This window comes from Macaca nemestrina, chromosome 1 (genome assembly GCF_043159975.1).
Source record: "Macaca nemestrina isolate mMacNem1 chromosome 1, mMacNem.hap1, whole genome shotgun sequence".
Taxonomy (NCBI): Eukaryota; Metazoa; Chordata; class Mammalia; order Primates; family Cercopithecidae; genus Macaca; species Macaca nemestrina.
The window spans coordinates 15,948,057-15,973,291 of record NC_092125.1 but is presented as its reverse complement, the minus strand read 5'-3'; the positions used below and the strand labels follow the sequence as shown (position 1 = coordinate 15,973,291).

The 25,235-nt window shown below is 40.3% G+C and overlaps 1 protein-coding gene across 4 annotated transcripts in view; it reads right to left on the bottom strand.

The window, feature by feature from the left end:
• The window catches only part of LOC105464123 (pecanex 2), a 310,280-nt gene that overhangs the window by 225,590 nt on the left and 59,455 nt on the right, over nt 1–25,235 (bottom strand). For all 4 annotated transcript variants that reach the window (XM_011711793.3, XM_011711792.3, XM_071074159.1 and 1 more), the window contains exons 9-12: nt 24,697–24,832; nt 15,071–15,216; nt 5,247–5,400; nt 5,115–5,147 (exon numbers count right to left, since the gene is read on the bottom strand). In XM_011711793.3, the coding sequence (XP_011710095.2) occupies nt 5,115–5,147; nt 5,247–5,400; nt 15,071–15,216; nt 24,697–24,832 (469 nt within the window). The remainder of the gene's footprint in view (nt 1–5,114; nt 5,148–5,246; nt 5,401–15,070; nt 15,217–24,696; nt 24,833–25,235) is intronic.

The following is a 25,235-nucleotide window of genomic DNA, read 5'->3' as shown; positions in this document are numbered from 1 at the left end:
ATAGTACCATTTTGAACAAAGACACAATTGAATATTATTTGAGAACTTTTCATCAAGATCCACTAAAACTAAGTTGACCTTCTTATTTCTTAGGATTGAGTATTGGGAAATTATTTCATGTCATTCAAAATCATTCCTCTGATAAACCCTATGTTGGCTAGGTGATCAAAGTCAACATCAGCAGAGACAAATCACACTGATAACTTGTCCCGTTGATGTGATGTGATCCATATAACATGTTACCTCTGTGGTTTTCCTCCTGAAATCCATAATCCCATTCTTACCATGAGATAAACATCAGAAAAATCCCAACTAAGAAATGTGTATAAACTACCTGACGAGTCCTCAAAACTGTCAAGGTCATCAAAAGCTATTAGTATATTGCCAGTCTATGTTCCTCGGATTTCTTCCAGTATCCACCTCACCCTATATATTTTTAAGTTGCCCAGAAACTGTTTCCTTTTAGAATCAGACTAATTTTTTTTCAGGCTTAAGGAAAATCTGAGAAATTATCACAGCCAAAAGGAGCCTACAGAGACATGGTAGCTATTATAACGTAATTTGGTGCCCTGGATGGGAACCTCAAGCAGAAAAAGGATATTAGGTAAAAACCAAGAAAATCTGAATAAAATGTGGACTTTAATAATAATGTATCAATATTGGTCCATTAATTGCAACAAATGTATAATATTGTGACTAATGCACGAAGTTAATACAGTGAAACTAAGAATGGGGTATACAGACATTCTCAGTACCATTTTCTCAATTTTTCTGTAGATTTAAAACTATTCTAAAATAAAAGGTTTACTTACAAAAAATAATTCCTAATACTTTCTATATAACCTGAAGTAGATACCAAATGTCTTCACTGAATAATAGCAACAGTTAATTGAATAGAATGCATAACAAGCTGTAGCCCTCACTCTTTGCAGTTTGTACTATAAGGAATCAAGACACATATGTAAAGAGGAAGGAAACATTTACAGAGGACTTAGTACACTTAGTATACTCTAGTATACGCTAAAGCCTGTACTGGGCATACTACATACATTGCCCAGTGCGCTCTTCTTTTTTTTTTTTTTTTTTTTTTTGAGACAGAGTCTCACTCTGTCACCCAGGCTGGAGTGTAGTGATGTGATCTCAGCTCACTGCAACCTCTGCTACCCAGGTTCAAGCGATTCTTCTGCCTCAGCCTCCCGAGTAGCTGGGATTACAGGCACCTGCCACTGCGCCCGGCTAATTTTTGTATTTTCAGTAGAGACGGGGTTTCACCATCTGGGCAAGCCCGGTCTTGAACTCCTGACCCTGTGATCCACCCACCTCAGCCTCCCAAAGTGCTGGGATTACAGGCGTGAGCCACTGTGCCCAGCCGCCCAGTGCATTCTTTATTAAATCCAACTGATGTTATTCTGATTATCCATATTTTGCACAAACATAAAAATACTGCTAACAATTGCTAAGTGCTTCAGGGCCAGATACTGTGCTAAACACTCAGGGATGCTACATTGTTTCCTTCTCTTGCAATCCTGTTTTATTATTTATTCCTCTTTTGCAGATGAAAAGCCTATGATTGAGAGAAGTAAGTTTCCCAGGCTCTCACAGCTTACACATGGTAAGGCTGGATTCAAATATGAACCCTGTATGCTTTTGGTTACTCCAATATTTCTCAACGTGTGATCTGTGTTTGCCTCCACCATAATGACCTGGGAGTGTGTAAAAATGCAGATTACCGGGTGCTGTCCCAGCCAGTAGAGGGGAGGCGGGAAATGGAGCTCTGCCTCTGCCTTGCCCAGGTGATCCCGGGCACACAGCTCTAGTTTTTCACCGCCTCTTGGATATTCTACTGAACTTTGCTTTCTGGGTTATTATTAGTGGTTACTGTCAGTTAGTACTATATGGACACCTGTGTAAGCAAATTAATATCTTCATTCCCCATTAACATATTGCCATCTCTGATCCTCAAATTGCAAAGTTTCAGTTAGACAGTATCCAACTCCTAATCTTTCTAAGCTTTCCCAGACTTATTTTCTTTTAGAATCAAACTAATTTCTTTTGACCCCAGGGGCTACTGTATCATACCTGTTGTCATGCCATTATTATTAATTCTGCATTTAAAACTGAAATACACAGTGTTATGCAAAAATTTTATTTTAATTTCACTATCTTCTGATTTTAACAACTTGCTCAAAATATGCCACCTGTGCTCTTAGAAGCAAGCAAAAAAGAAAGGTCTGTCAATCACTCTAAGAGCAAAAATTGGCTTAATTTATTAATAGCTACCCTCCACAAATGTGCAAAGTAGTGCAGTCTGAAAAGCAGTTTGGTTCCTTTCACAGCCCATTATGAATAAAAATTAGCAGCAAGCTTGAGAACCATCTCTGTGTCCCAAACCTGGGTTCCCGCTCCTGACAATCTCCTTTCTAAAGCTTTCTATCTGCGAATGGGAGATAATAAATCTGTCTTCTAAATACCCACATGGTTCAGTCAGATTGCAATAGGAAATATTTTATAGCTACCATATTTTGTTTCTTCATTAGAAGTACTGGAGAAATATCAACCCAAATCAGAGACTAATCTACTTAGAAATCTGTGTCAGCAAATTAATTACTGCAATAAACATAGTTAAATGTCTGACTATGTCTTACAAAAGCGATTTCTTACTGTCTCACTATATGACATGCTTGCTCAGATAAAGGAATAGCAGCTTGATTGAGTCCTCTAGGAACTAAATAATATAACTCCAACCTAGAGCAGTGGCATAGGGGCCATAGTAACAGACATTACAAATCCACAAGGATTACGCAGCTGTACTTGCCATCCACCTTTACTGGCATGTCCTGCATTATTTCTGAAAGGATATGCAGGAAAGGAATGTTTAACAGCGTAGAGCACCCCTCCCCAGAGTCATGCAGAAAGACAGCGACACTGAAGTGCAGTTAGGAGTGAGGAGAGTTGACTAAGGCAGGAGAAAGGTGATGTGGCATCTAGGTTGGGCTTGAACAAAAAAGCTTCAAAGCTGTACATCTCTCTCACACCACCTAACCCAGATTTCTGATGATAATCACAACAATACATCTCAATACCCTAATTATGCTGCTTCTACTTATCTTGACATTCAGACTCTAGGATAAAAGAAGATGTATTACATGTAAACCAATTATGGGGAACAGAGGAATTTAACAAGATAGCAATGCATGCCATGTGATCGTCCAATTATAAGCTTTTCGTAATTACTGTGAGCTAAACAGGAGCTATCACAGATTGAAAAACGGGTTCTAAATCCTGGATATAATTTTTTTTAAAAGCACAACAGAGGGAAAATCAAGCTTTCTTTCATTGGGAGGGTTGAAACAAAGGAGACAGTTGCTTAGCGAGCTGGGGAGTCTACCTGGCAGTGAACTCGGTACAGACGCACGTGGCCTAGATGCCTGCAAGGGGCACTGCCTGTCCCATAGCACCCACCCCGTAGGCCACTGTGGATGAGCAAAGGGGCAGCAGGCTCAGAGGAAAGCACATGTGTGTGTTTCAGAGTTCACAAAATAATGCCAGGGCACCAACAGATCAGCATAGGTGAGCTCAGAGTCTTTGTTACGAATTAGCTCCAAGTTACAGAGATGAAAAGTTAACAATATACGTGAAAATGTGGAATAAAGAGATCAGCTTCATGTAAAAAGAATGAATGATTCAGGAAAATGCAAGTTAAAACCACAATGAGCTATCACCTCATGCCTGTTATGATGGCTTTAATCAAAAAGACAAAAGATAACAAGTGTTGGCAAGGATTTGGAGAAAAGGAAACCCTTCTATACTACTAGTGAATATGGAAATCGGTACAGCCATTATGGAAAACAGTATGATTTCTCAAAAAAAATAATAAAAATAGAATTTTTAATTCTATTTTTGAATATGATCCAGCAACCCTACTTCTGAAGATATATCCAAAGGAAATAAAATCAATATGTCCAAGAGATATCTACATCACCATGTTCACTGCAACACTCTTCACAACAGCCAAGACATGATATCAACCCTAAATGTCCATCAACAGATGAATGGATAAAGAAGATGTGGTATACACATATAATAGGAATATCATTCAGCCTAAAAAAAAGAAGACCATCCTGTCATTTGCAACAACACTGATGAATCTAGAGGATATTATTAGGTTAAGTGAATTAAGTCAGGCACAAAAAGGAATATACTGCAGGATGTCACTTACATGTGGCATCTAAAAAAGTTGAACCCAAAGAAAAAGAGAATAGAATGGTGGTTACCAGGAGGCAGTGGGATGGGGAATGAGGAAGGATTGGCTAAAGCGTACAAAGTTTCAGCTGGACAGGAAGAAGGAGTTCTGAAGATCTTCTGTATAGTATGGTGACCACAGTTAATAATAATACGCTGTTATACTCAAAAATTGCTGAGAGAGTAGATTTTAAATGTTCTCACCAGGAAAAAAATAACTATATGTGGTTATAGATATGTCAAACAGCTTGATTTAATAATTCTACAATGTATACATACACCAAAACATCACCCTGTACCCCAGAAGTATATACAATAAATTTTAAAAATAAGAATAATGATTCATGCCCATATAATTATATCACTACAAAGAGCTAACATTTATTGAGCAATCTCTCTGTGTCAGGCACTGTTATAGCACATACATGGATTACTTAATCCATGTAGGCATTTCCATTAGACTTATTTACACATAGGGAACATGAGGCATGAAGAGGCCCAGTAGGTTGTTCAATGTCAAGCATTCAAGTGGAGGAATCAGGACACAAAGACAGGCAGTCTGATGGCAACGTCTGTGGGATCTTCCCCCCAGATGGCTCAGTCTCTGCTGACTTGAATCCAGTGGGATAGGAAAAACTCTGCATGCACTCTTCACCCCCTGCCCCACACCTTCGCCCGTACCACCCACACCATGCTCTCAGGTCTAGCCGGAAGCTGGCCACCATGCACTTATATATATATTTGATATTTCCATTTTATATTCAATATAGAGAGCTAGGTACAGACTTGGCCCTTTGACTAGATTTTGGCTTTTTCCTTGTCTTCAACACAGACAGACAAGAAAAACTACTTGCCTGTATTTGGAAACTTACGTGTATTGGTGAGGCGGGGTCAGGCTGAACACTCTAAAACACAAATCAGAAGTGTCTGTGTCATCATCTCATGATTTCAAGGCTACATTAGTGACAGCACACGCTACTGGTAAGAATTAGATGTGGTCTTGCCTTTAGCAGGGAGTACTGGCAGCTGGCCATGACGAGGCAGAAGAGGAGCACCCACATATCTTTGCAAAAGCCTCGGCTCAAGGTCAGAAATCCAAGGAGGGAAACCAGGACAATGAGTAAAATCGCCAGTACATTCTCCTTGATGTCTTCAGTTCTGTGCAAAATATATACATAAAAGCAAAAAAAAAGAAAAGTAAGTTTTGCCTTTTTAAAAAATTTTATTTTATGATTTTTTGAGACAGAATCTCACTCTATCCACCAGGCTGGAGTGCAGTGGTGTGAGCTTGGCTCACTGCAAGCTCCGCCTCCCAAGTTCAAGCGATTCTCCTGCCTCAGTCTTGGGAGTAGCTGGGACTACAGGCACACACCAACACATCCGGCTAATTTTTTGTATTTTTTTAAATAGAGACAGGGTTTCACCATGTTAGCCAGGATGGTCTCGATCGCCTGACCTCGTGATCTGCCTGTCTTGGCCTCCCAAAGTGCTGGGATTACAGGTGTGAGCCACCGTGCCCAGCCAGTTTTGCCATTTTTAAACAGAATGCCTTCATGTTTCCAAAAAAATGAACCATGACAACACAGTAGTTACCTTAAGCAAGACTTTATTCCCCTATGAGATTTTAAGGTATCTTTCTTTACTTATTCCTCATGCTATATAAACAAAATCCAACTTAACACCAGATTTTTGTTATTGAAGGGAATAAAATCTCATCCCATTGGATCTCCTTGGCCACTAAACTGGGTTTACTGTCAAAATGTAGTTAATGATGCCATCCATGACCATGAAATGTGTTTCAGATAAAGAGCTTCACTAGTTCCTTTCAATGGAAGGGCGTGTAAGGGGGATGCATTCACACCTGGCCTAAGCAGACAATCATTTCCAGATAAAACTTTTAGTGTCCGAGTTTACTGTCAAATTTCAGGAGCCAGGAGAGCTCCAGCAGGAGAGTTAAGGGTGAACTGCAACTTCCTCACAATGCAGAGGGCCGGCCCTGGGGTGTGTTGGGTCCACAAAGTCTCGCTGGGTGACTCTTGTATGGACTCTCCATACAAGGTGTAGGGTCGAGAGGTGGGGTCATCCAGAGGTGGAGTGTTATCAGGTGGGTATGCAAAGGACAACGTAAGGCTGTTTTAGGATAGAGATAGGAAGGGGCTATAGGGCTGGATCAGGTAGCCTAGGTAGAATAGGAAGAAAACTGAAGACGGCAAGGGCTGTAAGGTAAGAGACATATGGTGGGGCAAATTGCTGGAGAGGACTGAGGAACATTTGAGGAAGTCAGAGAGAGATAGGAAGGATGAGCAGAGACAGGATTATAATGTCAGAGGTGGAAGACTTCTGTGAGAGGATAAGATGCAGGGTGAGGCCATGGAAGGGAGTGGCAGAAATGGAGTCACAGGGGATGGCACGGACCACAGGGTCAGGGAACAAGGGGCCTGGGTGTTTGGGTCGGTCATTCACAAGGATTCTGAGTATACATCTCACCTTTCCAGTTTTTGCTCATATATCTGTTTTTCTACCCCACTAAGCTGATATCTTTTTTAGACAGGAATAATTGACTACTTTGTGCCTAGCAGGTAGGCAATTGTGAACATTTAAAAAAAATTAATAGGCTATATTTTTGAGAGACATTTGTGATTCACAGCACAACTGAGGGGAAAGTATGGAGTTCCCACATAGCCCCTCCCCACAGACACATACACACAGCCTCCCCCACCATCAGCCTCAACTGATGAACCAACACTAACACGTCATTATCCATCAGTATCACCCAAAGGCCATAGTTTACATTTGAGTTCACTCTTGGTGTTATACATTGGGTTTTGGCAAATGTATAATGGCATGTCTCCACCAAATGGGAACTCTAGTGAAAGTTCCACTGCCCTAAAAATCTTCTGTGCCCCACCTATTCATCGCTCCCCCACCCTAAGCCCTGGCAACAATTGATCTTTTTATTGTCTCCATAGTTCTGCCTTTTCCAGAGGGCCATATAGTTGGAACCATATGGTATGTAGCCTTTGCATATTGGCTCCTTTCTTTAAGTACTATGCATGTAGTGCTCCTCCATGGCTCTGTGGCTTAGTGCCTCACTTATTTTTATCTCTTATAGTATCTCGCTGTATGAAGATACCACAGTTTGTTTATCCATTTGCCTTTTGACAGATATCTTGATTGCTTCTGAGTTTTGGCAATTATAAATAAAGTTATCATAAACATTCATGTGCAGTGTTTTGCATGGACATAAGTTTTCAACTCATTTGGGTAAACACCAAGGAGCATGATTGTTAGATCATGTGATAACAATATGTTTAGTTTTATAAGAAACTGCCAAATTGTCTTCTAAAGTAGCTGTACCATTTTGCATTCCCACCAGCAAAGAATGAGAGTTCCTGTTGCTCCACATCTTCACCAGCATTTGGTGTTGTCAGTGTTTTGGATTTTGGCCATTCTAACAGCTATGTCTGGTATCTCATTGTTGCTTTAATTTGCAATTCCCTAAGGACTATTGATGTTGAGGGTCTTTTCATATGCTTATTTGTCATCTGCATATCTTCTTTGTTGGGGTGTTTATTTGGGACTTAAGCCCATTTTCAGGTTGTTCTTTTTTCTTACTGTTGAGTTTTAAGTGTCTTTGTATATCGGATAACAATCCTTTGTCTTTTAAAATATTTTCTTCCATTCTGTGGAACATTTTTTAACGAATGAAAAAATGAGTGAAAAAGAACCCATATCTAACGCTGACACTTGATGCTTCAATAGCTAACAAAAATGTGAGAAACAGTAAAGAGAAAACTTTTGAAGAAACGAACAAATGCATGAATCATTTGATAGGGACTTTGCATATATAATTTCAGACAGATAGCTATAGAGATGATTGATTGATAGATATGTATACAGATTTCACAGATTCAAAGAAATAGAAAAATAAATAACTATAGTAAAATAAGTCTGGAGTTGAGGCTGCCAAGAGGCATAGCCTTGGGCCTCCTACACAAGGAAGGACAGGAAACTGAGGACAATAGCCAGGAGAAGGAAAACAATGGGTGATTTGGTTGACTGAACTGTAGCTGATATATTACAGAATAATAGAAGTAGGGTAGAAAGATAACATACAAATATATAGAAAGGCTGAGTATTCAGATAACCATGAGGCTCAAGCTGAATTTTTTTTTTTTTTTTTTGAGACGGAGTCTCGCTCTGCCGCCCAGGCTGGAGTGCAGTGGCCGGATCTCAGCTCACTGCAAGCTCCGCCTCCCGGGTTCACGCCATTCTCCTGCCTCAGCCTCCCGAGTAGCTGGGACTACAGGCGCTGCCACCTCGCCCGGCTATTTTTTGTATTTCTTAGTAGAGACGGGGTTTCACCGTGTTAGCCAGGATGGTCTCGATCTCCTGACCTCGTGATCCGCCCATCTCGGCCTCCCAAAGTGCTGGGATTACAGGCTTGAGCCACCGCGCCCGGCCTTTTTTTTTTTTTTTTTTGAGAGGGAGTCTCGCTCTGCCGCCCAGGCTGGAGTGCAGTGGCCGGATCTCAGCTCACTGCAAGCTCCGCCTCCCGGGTTTACGCCATTCTCCGGCCTCAGCCTCCCGAGTAGCTGGGACTACAGCCGCCCGCCACCTCGCCCGGCTAGTTTTTTGTATTTTCAGTAGAGACGGGGTTTCACCGTGTTAGCCAGGATGGTCTCAATCTCCTGACCTCGTGATCCGCCCGTCTCGGCCTCCCAAAGTGCTGGGGTTACAGGCTTGAGCCACCGCGCCCGGCCTGAATTTTTTTCTTAAATCTGGGGAAACCAAAATATATTTGGCAAAAAGGTAATTGTGGGTGTCTTTTATTTTCCACTATGCATTTTTAATAGTGCTCAATATATTTGGTGTGTTCAGGTCCGTAAAATTCATGATGCTCATAACATTTTGATGGATACCTAAAAATATCCAAAGGTCTTGGAAATAAAATTTCAAAGAAAAACAAACAAACAAACAAACTTTTTTCTCTTTGGGGAGGGGAAAGAATAAGGTTCCTAAAAGGTATTTTTCCTCCAAATTCTTCTCTGCCAGGATTCAATTCCTCTGCCCCCAGGCTCCGACTCCTCCCTTCCTCAGTTTCTTGTTTATCTACCTTTAAATATTGGGTTAAAAAATTTACTTGCCAGACAAAGAGTGACATGACTAAGGCTGTACTTTTGAAAGATTTATCATGCAGAGGTGTACAAGGTGCAATGGATGGGGAAGAGACCAGAGCAAGGATAAACAAAACTCCCAGGAGAGGTAATGAGGACCTGGGAAATTCACATGGCTGGGGAATAGGAAGGGACCCCTGACTCAGGGACACAATTCAGAGTGAGGCTGAGAGAACTCCAAATGGATTACGGACAATGATGGACTGATTGAAAGAATAAAGATTACTCCAAGATTTCAATCTGAGAAGAAAAGGATCATGGCAGAATCCATGGCAGAAATTAGGAAGGGGAGCCGATTTGCAAAGGAAAATTGGTTTCTTCCTTTACGCAGCAGAAGTGCTCCGTACTGCTCGAGCTGCTTTGATATCAGTGAACAAAAGGGATGGGAGCTTCCTTTCTCATGAGTGGTGCCATAAGTAAGTATGAATAAAAAAAGTTCAGTAAAATATACAATATGTAAACACAGATGCAACAGAAAAAAGAATAGAACAAGGCAAGAGAAAAGGTGAGGGAGTTGGCACTGCAAATGTCTGGGAGACAAATGCTCCAGGCTGCAGGAACTGCCAGTACAAAGGTCTTAAGCTGGAGGACTGCCTGGCATGCTTGAAAGACAAAAGGCAGGCCAGTATGGATGCAGAAAAGCCCACAGGGATAGTGGGAGATCAGGCCAGAAAGCCAATTAGTGGCTACAGCATGGGGGACTTACGGGCATTGTGAGCACTTCGATTTTCATTCTGAGTGAAATGGGGAGCCGTTGCTGGGCAGTCAGCAAAGCAGTGACGTTGAAAAGCCTTATTGTGTTGTGTTAAGAATACTGTACAGGGGCTGAGCATGACGGGCACTTGTGATCCCAGTGACTTGGGAGGCTGGGGCAGGAGGATCGCTTGAGCCCAGGATTTTATGACCAGCCTAGGCAACAGTCGAGGCAAACGAGTCAGTAATGTAAGAAGTTAAAAAAAAAAAAAAAAAAAAAAAAAAAAAAAAAAAAAGCTATACAAAGAGAATGAATGGTTATAAGCAGGGAAGATGCTATTGCAGTAACCAGATGAGAGATGAAATGGCTCAGACCAGGTGGTCATATTAACACTGAAAAGATGTAATAGATACACTTGGAAGGAACAATGAAAGTAACTTCCTATAAGAGACTGAGTGTAGGTGTGAAAGGAAAGAAGACTCAAGGACAACTCCAAGATATTTAAGCAGAGAAACCAGAAGGATGGAGTTGTCATCACCTGAGATGGGGAAGACCACAAGTGGAGCAGGCTTGGGTGAGGGTGAGATGAAGAGCTCAGTCTTGGATGTGAGATGTCATCCTGATATCATGAGATGTCAATTTGGTAGTTAGATATACAAGTCTGGAATTCAGGAGATGAGTCCAAGTTGGTGATACAAATCTGAGTGTCGTTGGCATATTAAAAGCCATGAGACTGAGTGCCATCACCAAAGAAAAGAGGGCAGATAGAGAAAGAATGAAGACTAAGAGCTTTGCAGCCACTGGCGACTTCACCATTATAGGGTCAGGAGGCAGAAAAACCTGTAAATCTTCCCTTCCTACGTAGCAGCGACCAGCAAGGCAGAAGGAAAACCAAGAGAATGCTGAGTCCTGGAAACCAAGAGAACCTCTACCAGGCAGGAGGAGAAATTAACTCTGTCAAATACTCCAAATGAGTCTAGTAATGTGAGAAGTAAAAGATGGAGTCAATGGTGACCCTGACAAGGGCAGGTTCAATGGAGTTTTGGGGTTGGGGGAGCCTGAACGGGACAGGATTATTAGAGAATGAAAGAAGAGCAAGTGGAAACAAACACAGGCAACCCTTCAAGGAGTTCTGCTGCAAAGAGCAGCACAGAAACAGGACCGTGGCTGGTAAGAAAGTGGGGTAAGACAGGATTTTTTAAAAAATACTTTAAGTTCTGGGGTACATGTGCAGAACGTGCAGGTTTTTTACATAGGTATACATATGCCATGGTGGTTTGCTGCACCCATCAACCTGTCATCTAGGTTTTAAGCCCTGCATGCATTAGCTATTTGTCCTAATGCTCTCCCTCCCCTTGTCCCCCACCCTCTGACAGGCCCTGGTGTGTGATGTTTACCTCCCTGTGTCCGTGTGTTCTCATTGTTCAACTCCCACTTATGAGTGAGAACATGCAGTGTTTGGTTTTCTGTTCCTGTATTAGTTTGCTGAGAATGATGGTTTTAAGGAGGATTTTTAAGGATGAGAGCTGTGTGTGTTCTCACGATAACAATGATGACAATTAGTTTAGTTTGAGAAGTATGAATGATTCCCTCTTTACTTGTCATATAGCCAGCTACCTCTCATATTTTACATCTGTTTGTGTGTTTCCTCCTCAGAAAAGCCTTTGCCAACTACCAGTTTGAACATCAGTGCCCTTCCCTCTCAGGTCTCTCTATCTCAGGCCTTTATGTGTTTCCTTCATGGCACCTATTACAGTTTTCTCCCCTCTCCCAGAAGAAAGTAAGTTCCCTGAGGGCAGAGACAATGGCTGTTTTATTCATCACTCCATACCCAGTGCCCAGTACAGATCCGAGCATGGAACAGGTGCTTTGGTTAATATTTGTTGAATGAATGAAATGTTGAAATGATGCACAGAAGGGCAACTTCTTATTTCAGATGTTAACCTAATCAACTAGATAAATGAAAATAAACCCTCAGTGTTTTTCAGGAAAGTGTAATGGCAAGATATGAAATAAGAGAATATAAATAAGAAGAATAGGACAAGTCCAGAAACATCTGAGTAGAATAGGTGGAGAACTGCAGGCAAATAGCTGAGACTGCAATGACAGGAACCATGAAACTACTGCCCAAAGACTAAGAAAACATTTTTAAGGAAGAACAGCCTGACTCTAAGAGTTAAGTTGAAGAATGTCAGGCAGAATGCCTTAATCTATGGGAGTTTATTGCAATGATTAGTGCAATTTTAGTGCTTGTTACCCACTGATTTCTTCCGCTTCCTGCCTAGTCCTTACAGTTTGTTTTTATTATGCATATTATGCATTTTTACCCACCTTCCCAGATGATTCTGACCCACAGCCCTGTTTGGGGATTATGCTCTCCTTGCAAATGTCCCAAACAGCTCGGTTTTTCTAGGTCAGTATTTTGGGTTCCTTCCTCCTTCCTCACTGTGAGTTGTGAGTTCATGTAGTCCCTGTCCTTATTTTAACTGACTCTGAACTGTAAAACCAGATCACCGATCCTGCTAACAGATGACTTTAGGTAGGCTTATATGGCTCTGAATAAAAAGTGATATTGCCTCATTCTCAGCAAACTAACACAGGAACAGAAAACCAAACACCACATGTTCTCACTCATAAGTGGGAGTTGAACAATGAGAACACATGGACACAGGGAGGGGAATATCACACACCGGGGCCTGTCAGGGGGTGGCGGGCAAGGAGAGGGATAGCATTAGGACAAATACCTAATGCATGTGGGGCTTAAAACCTAGATGATGAGTTGATAGGTGCAGCAAGCCAGCGTGGCACATGTATACCTGTGTAACAAACCTGCACGTTCTGCACATGTATCCCAGAACTTAAAGTTAAAAAAAAAAAAAAGTGATTTTGCCTATGAACTAACAGTCTAAATTTTAGTGTCTGGATTTGACAACATCTACTTTGGCTATCCTAATTTTATTTATTTTTAATTTTTCTTCTTTCTGGGAGCTGCGCCACATTCCAAATAATAATAGCAATTAGTATTTAGAGAACTCTTTCAATGACTAAATTAATTTAATCTTTACAACCTCCCTGTCGTATAGATTATACCCATTTAACAAACAGGAAACTGACGCACTGAGAGGTTTCATAGCCATCCTAAGATCACAGCACTAATAAGTCGTAGGGACCGGGTTTAATTCCCAAGGCTGACTCAAGTCCAGGGATTCCTCACACCAGCTGAAGGATCTATGGATAAGGAAATGATGCTATTTCTAGTCATCCCTAAGCACAACATTAAAAAACCCACTGTGACTTGCCAGGAAGGTGATTAAAATAATAAAAACATAAGCTTTTAAAAAGTGTGATCATCCTCATCATCCTTCTTAGACCTCCAATGGATTTCCATTGAATTTTTGTCACCAAGTAGATTTTAAAATAACAAACAAATCCATAGATATATTTATTTTTGTTTTGATATGCAAGGTTAATGCAAGCTAGTCCAACTTTCGATAATTTCTTTTTAACAGAAAATAGTTAATATTTCAAAAATGCCTCATTTATCAGAGTATACTATCTTGGATTATTAGTTAAGTATTAAATGTTCCTTCTAAGTGTGTGCCCCTTGGGTAACATAGTGTTATTAGGAAAACCATTATAACTCCATTCCCTGACTTGTGGGTCCTGAAATTTACTGTTGTAATTTTGCACGACTATAGTTTTTTTCATATGTGATCACACTATTTAAGACATTACTATAACAACCAGTCACTGGGGGACCAATGACAACAAGACAGGCAATCGGGTTTTCCACTGCCCCCAAGGGCTGGCATTAAACCGTGAAACTCAGCAATTGCTTATGGCAGCATTAGTAATAGCATCTGAAATTTTCAAGCCAAGCATGTAGTCAGTGCTACTCAGCCCTTGAACATCATAAACTGTTATGTGCAAATTCTGAGGTAGGCAAAGATACAAATGAGAAGCTCCCACTCCTTAGGCCCATCTCCATCATGTTTTTTTTGGGGGGGGGTCGGGGGGAGACTAAGTTTTGCTCTTGTTGTGCAGGCTGGAGTGCAGTGGCACAATCTCGGCTCACTGCAGCCTCTGCCTCCTGGGTTCAAGCAATTCTCTAGCATCAGCCTCCTGAGTAGCTGGGACTACAGGTGTGCACCACCACACCCAGCTAATTTTTTACTTTTAGTAGAGATGGGATTTCACCATGTTGGTCAGGCTGGTCTTGAACTCCTGACCTCGGGTGATCCACCGGCCTCAGCCTCCCAAAGTGCTGGGATTACAGGCATGAGCCACCATGCTCAGCCTCCATCATGTTTTAACTAATCTTAACTTCTCCTCCTCTTTCTCCCTACCCAGTAACCACAGCTCCAACCCCACAACATTTTGCTATATGGAATAGTGGTAGGAGGAGGTGAGAAAGAGAAAAGGGGATTAAAGGAAAAATTAACATTCAAACGAGTGTGCATCAGACACAAGTGAGCAATTAGAATCCAAGGTGTCCGGGAAAGAGGCAGAAATCACCCTACTTCATCTTCCCTCCTCTCCCCATGCCCACACCCAGTCAGGCCAGGCCCTGTGCTACAGATGGGCCTCAAGCTTTCCCACAAAACTGGGGCAAGACATGAGTACACCAAAGCATGCTACTGTGCCCAAATGAACCTTAAATACAAACCACTTCTTATTTCTTATTGTAACTATTTCTCATTATTTCTTATTATTAATACATTAATTTATTATTAATAAGACAGTTACGTATTGTAACTCTCTTATTTCTCATTGTAACTGCTAAACTACAATTTGTTAAGTTGTCAGGATCTTATTGCTTTGACTTTGGGTTGTCAGCAAAGGAAGTGCACAACCTGAAAATGTGCGAGTGACAATTTTCTCTTTGAAAGCATGCAGTGGGCACTGTCGCGTCCCCGGTGTGCCTTCCGACAGCACATGTGCAGGCTCAGTGGCTTACCGATCAAGTAATGCCAGCAAGGTCAGTCGATCGTACCAGACTTTAATCCACTTGCCAGGGAAAATGATAAATTTGTAAAACTGCTCTCGGTTAAATTTTCCTTGTGTTGAAGAACATGACGAGGCTTCCAGATCCTGACTCACATGCTTTTAGATACCAAAAGAAACAACAGAAAAAAGTGTTTCATGTTGTCATGCCATGGCCACAAATATATATATACACCATAATTTAAAAATACAAAAAGCAGATGTTCAAATTCTGAAATATAAACCAACATATTTCAGTTAAAATAAATAAGAAAAGGATAATGATCAACAAATAGGGTTTTTCTTACCAACACACTTCAATTCCTTTACAATGTACCATTAAAATTATGCTATTCATCACATCAAAATGCTGCTGCTCATTAAGGCCAAGAAACTGCTATAAAAATAGTTCTTACGAAAAGTAGGAATTCAATAAAAGATCTTAAATGACTTCACTTCTGAAAAGTGTATTAATGTTGAGATACATATTCAAATTTTACTAAGAGCAAAAAGATTTTCATTGGGACTATCTAGGCTATTGGTGAAGCCCGCTATAAGAAAAACTGAACTATTTATTGAAAAAATCTAAATCATTCAAACTAAAATGTGGGGAAATTTAGACCCAGATATTAAAAGTTTTAACCCCTAATTCATCTCTGATTAGCTCTAATTCAGTGGAAAAGAATTCACTTTAAAAAAAAAAATTAGTCTTCATTGATTTGTCTATCAACTACTTACTGAAGGACTCTTAGGAGCCTGGAACAAGGTTGGGAACAGGCAGTTTTCCATGCAGTCCCCCTAGTGAAGATGTTGGTAATAGAATGTGCTTAGTTAATCCTAACAGTGAGGTCCCAGATGAAGTGGGGAGCCTCCTATTGGACATCCCACCTGTGTTTTGTCTCCTGTTCTCGTGTACAGAAACTGTTAAAACCAAAGCTCCCATGCAGCTCCTCCTTCACTGTTTGACCATTTGCTTGTCACTTCTTGCTACCATCCTTCAGCCTTCTCTAGACACCCCAGCCCCCTTCAGAGCTTCTATTTCTAACCTCTATATATCTTTAACTGTGGTTGAAAAACAAATATCATAAAATTTACCACCATAACCGTTTAAAGTTTAAAGTTCAATAGCGCTAACAACATTCACATTGTTGTGCAACAGATCTCTGGAATCTTTTCATCCTGCAAAACTGAAACCCTGTATCTATTTAGCAGCTCCCCATTTACCTTCCCCCCAGCCTCTGGTAACCACCATTCTCCTTTCTGTCCCTATGAATGTGACTACTTTAGGTGCTTCATGTAAATGAGATCATATAGTAGTTGAACCTTTTTGTGACGGGCTTATTTCACTCGGCATAGTGTCCTCAAGCTTCATCCACGTTGTAGCATGTGTCAGAATTCCCTTTCTTTTTAAGGCTGAATAATACTTCTTGTATGTATGTATCATGTTTTGTTTGTCCACTAATCTGTCAATGGATATTGAAGTTGCTTCCACCCTTTGGCTATTGTGAATAGTGCTGCTAGGAGCACAAGTGTGCAAATATCTCTTCCAGCTCCTGCTTTCAATTCTTTTGGATATACACTCAGAAATAGAATTGCTGGATTATTCTAATCTGTATTTTTGTTTGGTTTTGCCTTGCATTTTTCCAACATGGATTTAAGGTTCTGATTTCCCGTAGGCCGACAAACATAAGACACAGGAGATTAAAAAGGGCAAAGACAAGAAAGGGATGAGTATGGGACAAAGAGCAGTGGCAGCGGCGCAGGTGACATCGGCTTTTAAAGGACTCCTACATTTCCCTTCGGCTTACAAAGCACAAGGTTATACATGGGCAGACTGCACAAGTTTTCTCCTAATTTAGGGGAAGTCACTGATGTCAAAGTGCCTGGCATGCATGGAGGCAGTGCAGCTGCTTCATTAGAGGCCACTGCAGAACTCTCCAAGAAAGCAAATTTTACCATCTCTCCATTTCCAGATGCTAATCTGCTTACTCAGCCTATGGAAAATGGAGTCATTCCGGATATCAAATATTAATGCAAAAGGCATCTACAGGGAAAGTTGATCCATCATGAAGGCAATATACAGGATGAGTTGGACTGAATGATAACAGGAAAGTTGAGATTGTAAGTGCTGCTTGTGCCTGGAATTCTATTTCAACACAGAAGAGAGCTTTGTGGAAACTGCCTGGTGTCATCTCAGCAGGAACAGCTTCTTTGCATGATGATGAACTTGTGGTTTATAGTAAACCTCCCCCCACAAAGGAGTCCTTTTCCTTGAAGCCACATGGACAAAGAGTGTAAATAAGAATTAGGTGCACAGGAGCCCATGGTTTACTGTCCTTGTTATGTAAGAATCCATGTATGATGCATAAACAGGTCAAGGGTAAGCAACAGCTAAGATGAGAGCATTCCTTCCAATAGGAAGAAAAATGCCTTCTTAAAGTGGGGTTTCATTTGATATGCTTAGCTGTTAGGAAAGGTCAGTATGTAAAAAATTACATGAAGACTATGCCTGCATCTTTTTTAAAACTTATTAAAGATTCCAGCATACTGTGCTGTTTATTGCTGCTTAAATGAAAGTCCTTGCTTAAAAAAAAAATCCTCAAAAATTAATGAAAAAAAAAAAAGATTTGACTTCTTTTATGGGAAAAAAAGGTTCATAAAATTTTATTTTTTACCTTCGATATCCAAGAAGCCCAGAGCTACATGTTTTGGTGAATAACAGCAATTATTCTTGGACTATTTTCTGGTACCAAATTCAAATTCAAATTCAATTTCTCATCATTTTAATATCATTCATGTTTTCACTCATCGAACAAAATAGTTACTGTGTAGATTATATAAACCAAATGCTATATGTAATATATGTTGAAAATTGAAAACATAACAAGAGAGAGTTTCCACCTTACAGGGGTTTGGAAATTTCTGGGAATAGGCGAGCAAACCAGTCATGATAACATCATCACACATGCATAAACGCATCTACATCTGTGTCTATCTCTGAAGAGAGAAGTGAGTCACCAGAGAGTGTAGGACTGACATCCCAGAAGAGGGCATGGAGTAAAGGGGTCTTGGGCATTCCCTGGAGTGCATCAACAATTAAGGGGCTCGCATAATTGCGGACCCTCAGTGGAGTCTGAGAAGGAGCTTCATATTCATCACTTTTATCTTTCACTGTAAGTGATCTAAATAATGAAAAAAAAATGAATGCGTGGACAAACTGACAAAAAAAGACGTTTATGTCTCTGATTCATTAAACCTTGCCAAAGAATGATTATGTTGCATTGCCCAGTAAGTTGGGCCTGCAAGTTTAATTCTATGATTCTGAGAAAGAGTTTAGGAAAGGGGAGGACAAAGGAAAGGATAAAAGTTGAACTTAGGTTCTTTTTAAAAAACAAGATAATTGCATTTACATACACTCCTCATATGGATTAGTGTTTATATCATAATATCCAATGTTCATTTAATGAATTTGAATTATCAAGAACAACTTACATTATTGTCAGTATATTCTTCTTAAGAAGGCAGGGAAGGACAGTGTACCTTTTAGAAATATTTTGAGTGGAATTTTTGAAATCTAAGTATAAAAGACTATGCCTCCTGAGATACCTGAGAAATTCTACTGCTCAAATAATGCTACTTTCAAGAGTTCCAGATAACAAACAAGATTTTTTGATGATATTAGTAACTGCCACCAACTAGTAAAGTCATAATTTTGCCATATATTATCTCTAATCCTTAAAAGATCACAATAGTTCAGTTTCCTAAAAGAAACTGAGGCTCTGAGAGATTAGGCCACTGGTCCAAGGTCCCAGATTAGGAAGAGATTTGCTGGAAGCCAAAGTCTGGGCTCTTTCTACAATCGTGCTTAAGGGGGCCCAGGTGAATCGACACATCAAGCAGTGCTCATCAGTAAAGAGAAAGCCACCTTCACAGCAAAACACATAGAGTTCAAGAGACAATACATATAGTCTAATTGTGAAAGAACAAGTTAACAACACAAATTTGAAAATGGAAACTGGCAAAAATAAGATGGGGAATAATGGATTACAAATCATATGTTATTTAAAACAAACAAAGTCAGGTTTGTGATTTTGAGAATGAACCATATCTAATAAAAACTAAAATAGATATTATACCCTGTTATGTGAAAGAGAGTAAGTGATCAGCTCTACAGAACCTCCCCAAAGTCTGAACAGGCACAAATGGATTTAAATTATTGGCCTCTTTTTTGTGGGGGGATATTGAAAATTAAATTAGAGATTCTCCAGTTCTCAGAAGGTATCTGTAGATTTTACCTGAAAGGGCAGGGAAAAGGGAGAAGGAGTAGAGGAGAGAACAGTAGACAGAAGAAAAGTGGTCCTTTGGGAAACTATGTGTAACTCCTAACAGCTATCAAGCTCAGCACTGGGAAGGAAGGGTTGGTAGGGACTCTGTTTGGTGTCAGAAGTGGGATTGTGAGAAATCACAGCAGTGGCTGCCAGGGGGGATGTGAGCACTGGAGGCCCTAATAGTGACAAAAGGGCAACTAGGAAGGAACACTGGATCAGGGTCCCTTCGATGCCCCAAGTTCCAGTACTCTCTGCACTGCAGTTTCCTTAGATATTCAACCCCCAGATGAAACAATGCCTACCCTGAAGACTTCTCTTAAAGATAAAATGACATCAAATATGACAGCACCTAGCCCAGTGCCATACACATAACTTGTGTTCAAAACATACAAGTGGAATGTGAATTATATCTGGATGTGAACAAAACTTTGAGGGATGAAACATATTTTTTTTGAAAGTAGAATGATACTATTATAACAGTGGCTATGTTTAGCAGCCAGAATTCATAGCAAACCATGTAGATTCTAAACCTATTACAGATAGCCTCTGACTTACAATGATTCAACTTATGATTTTTGAACTTTACAATGCTGTGAAAGGGATAAGCATTCAGTAGAACATCAGTAAGTGATATGAGATAGTCAATACTTTATTACAAAATAGGCTTTGTATTTGATGATTTTGCCCAACTGTTGGCTAATGTAAGTGTTCTGAGCATGTTTAAGGCAGGCCAGGGTAAGCTATGATATTCAGTAGGTTAGATGTATTAAATGCATTTTCAACTTATGATATTTTCAATTTATGATGGATTTATAGGGACCTAAACCCATTCTAAGTTGAGGAGCATCCGAATTTAAATGAACTTCTGAACACGATAAATGAAAAAGATGCAAATGTTACTTTTTCTTTTTAAAGTATTAATATACTTTTAAATAAATGAATATATGATGAAAAATAAATGTTACGATATTATAATTGATGTCTCATCTCTTTCATCTCTATAATTATCTCAACTGTTTCATCTTTTAGTAAATGCCAATATTCTTATAAGTTCTTGTTAATGTTTTAATGATAGTAAATTGTGATGTAAATGCTGCCTTTATATTTACCTAGAATAACAGTCAGCCAGGCCTAGTACTGTGCTCATCTTTGCAATTCTCACCAGTTCTCATCAGTTAGGACCAATGAAATGCTTGACCTTCACATATCCATAAGATAATAATAATAATGCCACTATCACAGACTTGCACAGAGCTTTAGCGTTTACGAAACACTTTTACATACAATACTATCTCATTTTTTAATGTAAGACAAGCTGAATGAGTTGGAGACTATATCCGGTTAAAAGTAAATGGAAACAGAAAATGCTGTATTCCTACAGATCCTATGCTGCCCTTGGGGAGACTGCACCTGCCTCTCAACCAGCAGTGTAATAAACAAAATGTTTCCAGGTGATTACTCAGGTACTGCCCCATAACATATTGGGACAATGTAAGATTTTAAAAACCATGGTAATGAGTCTACAGAATATACTCTGTGGGGTTAGAAGCACATGATGGATAAACTTAGTGACAGAGAAGTACAAGTTTATAATATGGATTCATGCAACATTTTTAATTGGTAATATTCAAAACCCCTGAATGCCAATCTTGAGTTCAAACAACAGGTTTTCACCAATTCCAACCATATATATATAGATATATATCTATATCTATATATATATAGATATATATATATATCTATATATATATATAGTCTATCTATATATATATAGATATATATATATATCTCTATATATATATAGATATAGATATATATCTATATATATATGGTTGGAATACACACACACACACACACACACACACACACACACACACACACACATATATAAAGTGACCAGCCCTTCATAAAAGTGGCAGCCCTTCCTGGGAGCCCCCCTTTCAGGGACACTTCATTCTCCACACACATACTGTATTTGTGCCAAGGAGGAATTTCAGAAAAGTCTTTCTCTGGCCTTGGCTCACCTCCTGACCACCCGCCCATCAGAGCCTGCAGAATTCTGTCCTCTGCTAGAAAGAGCTTGCGGAAAGTTGCGGGGAAAGCACTCCCAGAGCTCATGTGCTGCACTTGAAGGAGAGAGGCAGGGAGGATGGGGGAAGGAAGGGATTAAAGTCTTGTCTTCAGAGTCTTATCTCCTGCTTATTTTTGCTAGTCTCCTTCTGAGAAATAGCTCCCCTGTGCCTCCAGGCTCCAGGAACACTGAGCATACCTGCTTTCAGCCTCACCTCCAGGCCCCATTGGCCAGGTCTTTTCTCTGTCTAGATACTCTTATCTCCTTTTATTTGGTTAACTTCAACTCATCCTCCACATTTCAGCCGAAGTGTCACCTTGCTGAGGAAGCCTCTCTGATCCCCTGTTTCCTGGCCTGGAGCTTCTGCTGTGTCCCACACCACTAGAGCCTATTCTAATCAGAATTCCTGTTGTATAGAGTTGAATTGGTTGACTGGCTGTTAAACTTATTGTAGGCAGGGACTGAGTTTTTTCACCATTGTATACCAAGCTTCTAGCACAGGACTGTAGGCATAGCCAGCCTACAGCAAATATTTGTTGGATAATGAGTAGAAAACCTATTTAATTTTTATTTTGTGGCTGAAATCTAATTTAATTTCCTGGTGATATCAATTATATTTAGAAATCAAATAGTAGAACTACATTTTTTTCCCAGTATGAGACTTTGTAAATATTTTCTTAGGGTCTAAACATGAGCTTGGTTAGCAATCTTCATTTTTCCTCTTCCATACCCATATACAATAGAATATAGAACTTTAAAAATGTTTACTTAAAGTAAGTTTAAATTGTTGAAGCAATGAATTTGGTTAAGTGTCTAGCAGTAAAACACTGCAGATGAGTTGAGTTTTTATGCATCATCATGCCATTTACAGAATTACAAATGTAAAATAAGGAATGGCAGGACTGTTTCTGATTTATTCTTTGAGTATTTACTTATTTTCAAGTTTCTGCTCTAACTGGGATATTTTTGAGATACTAAATCAATAGATGTATACCTTTGATAATCTAAAGTTTCTAGTTTCCTCTAGTTCTGCTACTCATGAAATCAATGGCATTCATATCTTTCCAAGCTCTCCTGATACTTTCATGGAACCTTCTTGAAGGTTCAACACTAATGTTCTGGAGGGTAGTAGGGAGTTAGCGCTTCCCCGGGCCTATCACGGGGAAAATGCAAGTTTCTCAGGAAAGCCTGCGTTCCACAGGGCCCCCACATACTAGGGCTGGGGTGAGAACTATGTTCTGGCAGTTGGGGGTGGAGCTGGGCAGAGCTCACAGACCTCATACAGGCTGACAGTGTGTGCAGAACACGGCTAGGGCAAATGGCAGGGTCTCCGGTGGTCAGTGAGTGGCAGATCCAACACCTCACCCAAACCAGGCAGGTACAACACATAGTACACCCGGTGACTGGGCTGAGGGGATGCTCCCCTCCCCGGAAGAGCCCCTCCCAGGTCCACTTCCAACCACAGGTTTAGGAATCCTATCCCTTACACACAGAGGCCCTGGAAAGGAGGAGAAGGAGAGCCTGAATACATGAAAGGGAAGAGAATAAACAGTCCCAAAAGGCTGCTTCTTTGAATAAATTAAACACTTGTTCACACAGAAACTCCAAGCCTGAAAGGGCTGAGTTACCCTAATTAGCACTTTTTTTGTTTGAGAGAGGATCTCACTCTGCCACCCAGGCTAGAGTGCAGTGGTGCAGTCATAGCTCACTGCAGCCTTGAACTCCTGGGCTCAAACCGTCCCCCTACTTCAGCCTCCCAAAGTGTTGGAATTACAGGCATGAGCCACTGTGTCTGGCAATTAGCACTTTTAAGTTAAGTCGTCCCTACACTCCCCACATCAACAGGAATAAGAACTCAGAGCAATATGTGGTCAGCTAAAAGGTAACTCAACATTTTCTTTGCACAGCTGAGTAATGGTGTATAAATTTCAACCCATTGTATTTTGTGTGTGTGTGTGTGTTTGTTGGAGACAGAGTCTCGCTCTGTTGCCCAGGTTGGAATGCAGTAGCACGACCTTGGCTGATTGCAACCTCTGCCTCCGGGGTTCAAGCGATTCTCGCGCTTCAGCCTCCCAAATAGCTGGGACTACAGGCATGTGCCACCATGCCAGGCTAATGTTTGTATTTTTAGTAGAGATGGGGTTTTGCCATGTTGGCCAGGCTGGTCTTGAACTCCTGACCTCAAGTGATCCATCCACCTTGGCCTCCCAAAGTGCTGGGATTACAGGCGTGAGTCACTGCAGCCAGCCACATTGTATTGTTGAGCATCCTTTGGAAAAATGTGGCTAAGCAATCAAAAACATATATAAATATATATATATAAATATATATATATATATATAAAATTATTTTTTCAAAGATGAGCTTTTCTAGAATGAACTGAAACATTTCCAGGAAAAAGGTAAACAGAAATAAAGAAACTTGACACTCACATGACATCACCCCATCTACAATCCTCTTCTCTCAATATGTACCAATGGAAACCAATCTTTCTTCAAGGCCTAACCCAAGTATTTCTTCTTCTAAGAAGCCGTCCCCATTTCCCCTCCAAAATGCCCAAAATTGAATCTGCAGCTCTAACTTCATGTCTGGGTGTTTCACTAATCTCCCATGTTATCTCTGGCTTTTAATCCTTGGCTCTGCCTCCCAAGAGTCTTATTAAAGGTTGACTGGATAAATGAATGAACATTAATAAGTTATCTCTTAGTAACATAATGAAAGGCTTCACATTTTTAGACCTCTTAAGGATAATGTCACTTGCCCCAAGAATAAAGTCTCCCTTTAAGTCAAATATTTAAGAATCTTTGAATATTAAATATACAAGGCAATAATACATTATTTTTTTAAAAAAACAGATACTTTGCAAACCATGGGCAAAAAAGGTAACCTAATCCAGTGAGCTCCTGTGAGACTTACGCATCCCGGCAACCAAAGATCAATGTGCATGAATTTCTAATGCATTTGAAAAGCAACTGAGACAGTGGCAATCCTGTTAATATCAACCCAAGGTTAGCTGCTATCTCTCTGATTTCTTTTCACATTCAGTCAGTAGACTGCCTTGTAGTGATATATCAACAACCCAGTGATGCAAAATTCAGGGAAAGAGCTGACTAATCCTGTCAGGTAATCCAACCTGGAAAAAGGTTTTAAGATCCCCTGTTTCTAGAACATCCACAAACAGCAATTCTGGCATGTACGTACCCGTGGAGTTTCTGACTGGGTCCTGCGAGCCACCATCAGTAACAGCTGTTGCTGAAGGGCACTGACAGCAGGGTCCCCAGAAGACGGATCTTGACTCTCAGAAGTTGTGGTACTGGAGGAGCTGACCTGCATCTCTCTGAGGGTGGGCAAAACAAAAGCTTTGGTTACCTGGCGATACCACAAGTCATCTATTTATTATACACAAACACAAGAACAATAGGAATGCCCAAAGCAGGTATTGGATGAGTCTTCACAACCTTACATAAAGAGTTAAGAGTTTAAAATTATGTATACAAGGCTACCTTCAGGGAGAAGGTCAATTACCCTGCATACATTGAAATTACTCAGGCTGCCCAGGGTTGTAGTGTGTCATAGGGCAGGTGGGTAGATGCCTGGTGTTCTACAGACGACAACCTTAAATTTGTTACATATTTAATGGGTGGGGAGGCCTTAGTAACAAGTTCTAGCCTCACATTTTGTAAAAACAAATAGTGGGCTTGATAATTCTCCAGACACCAACCAGGAAGAAACAGAGACTA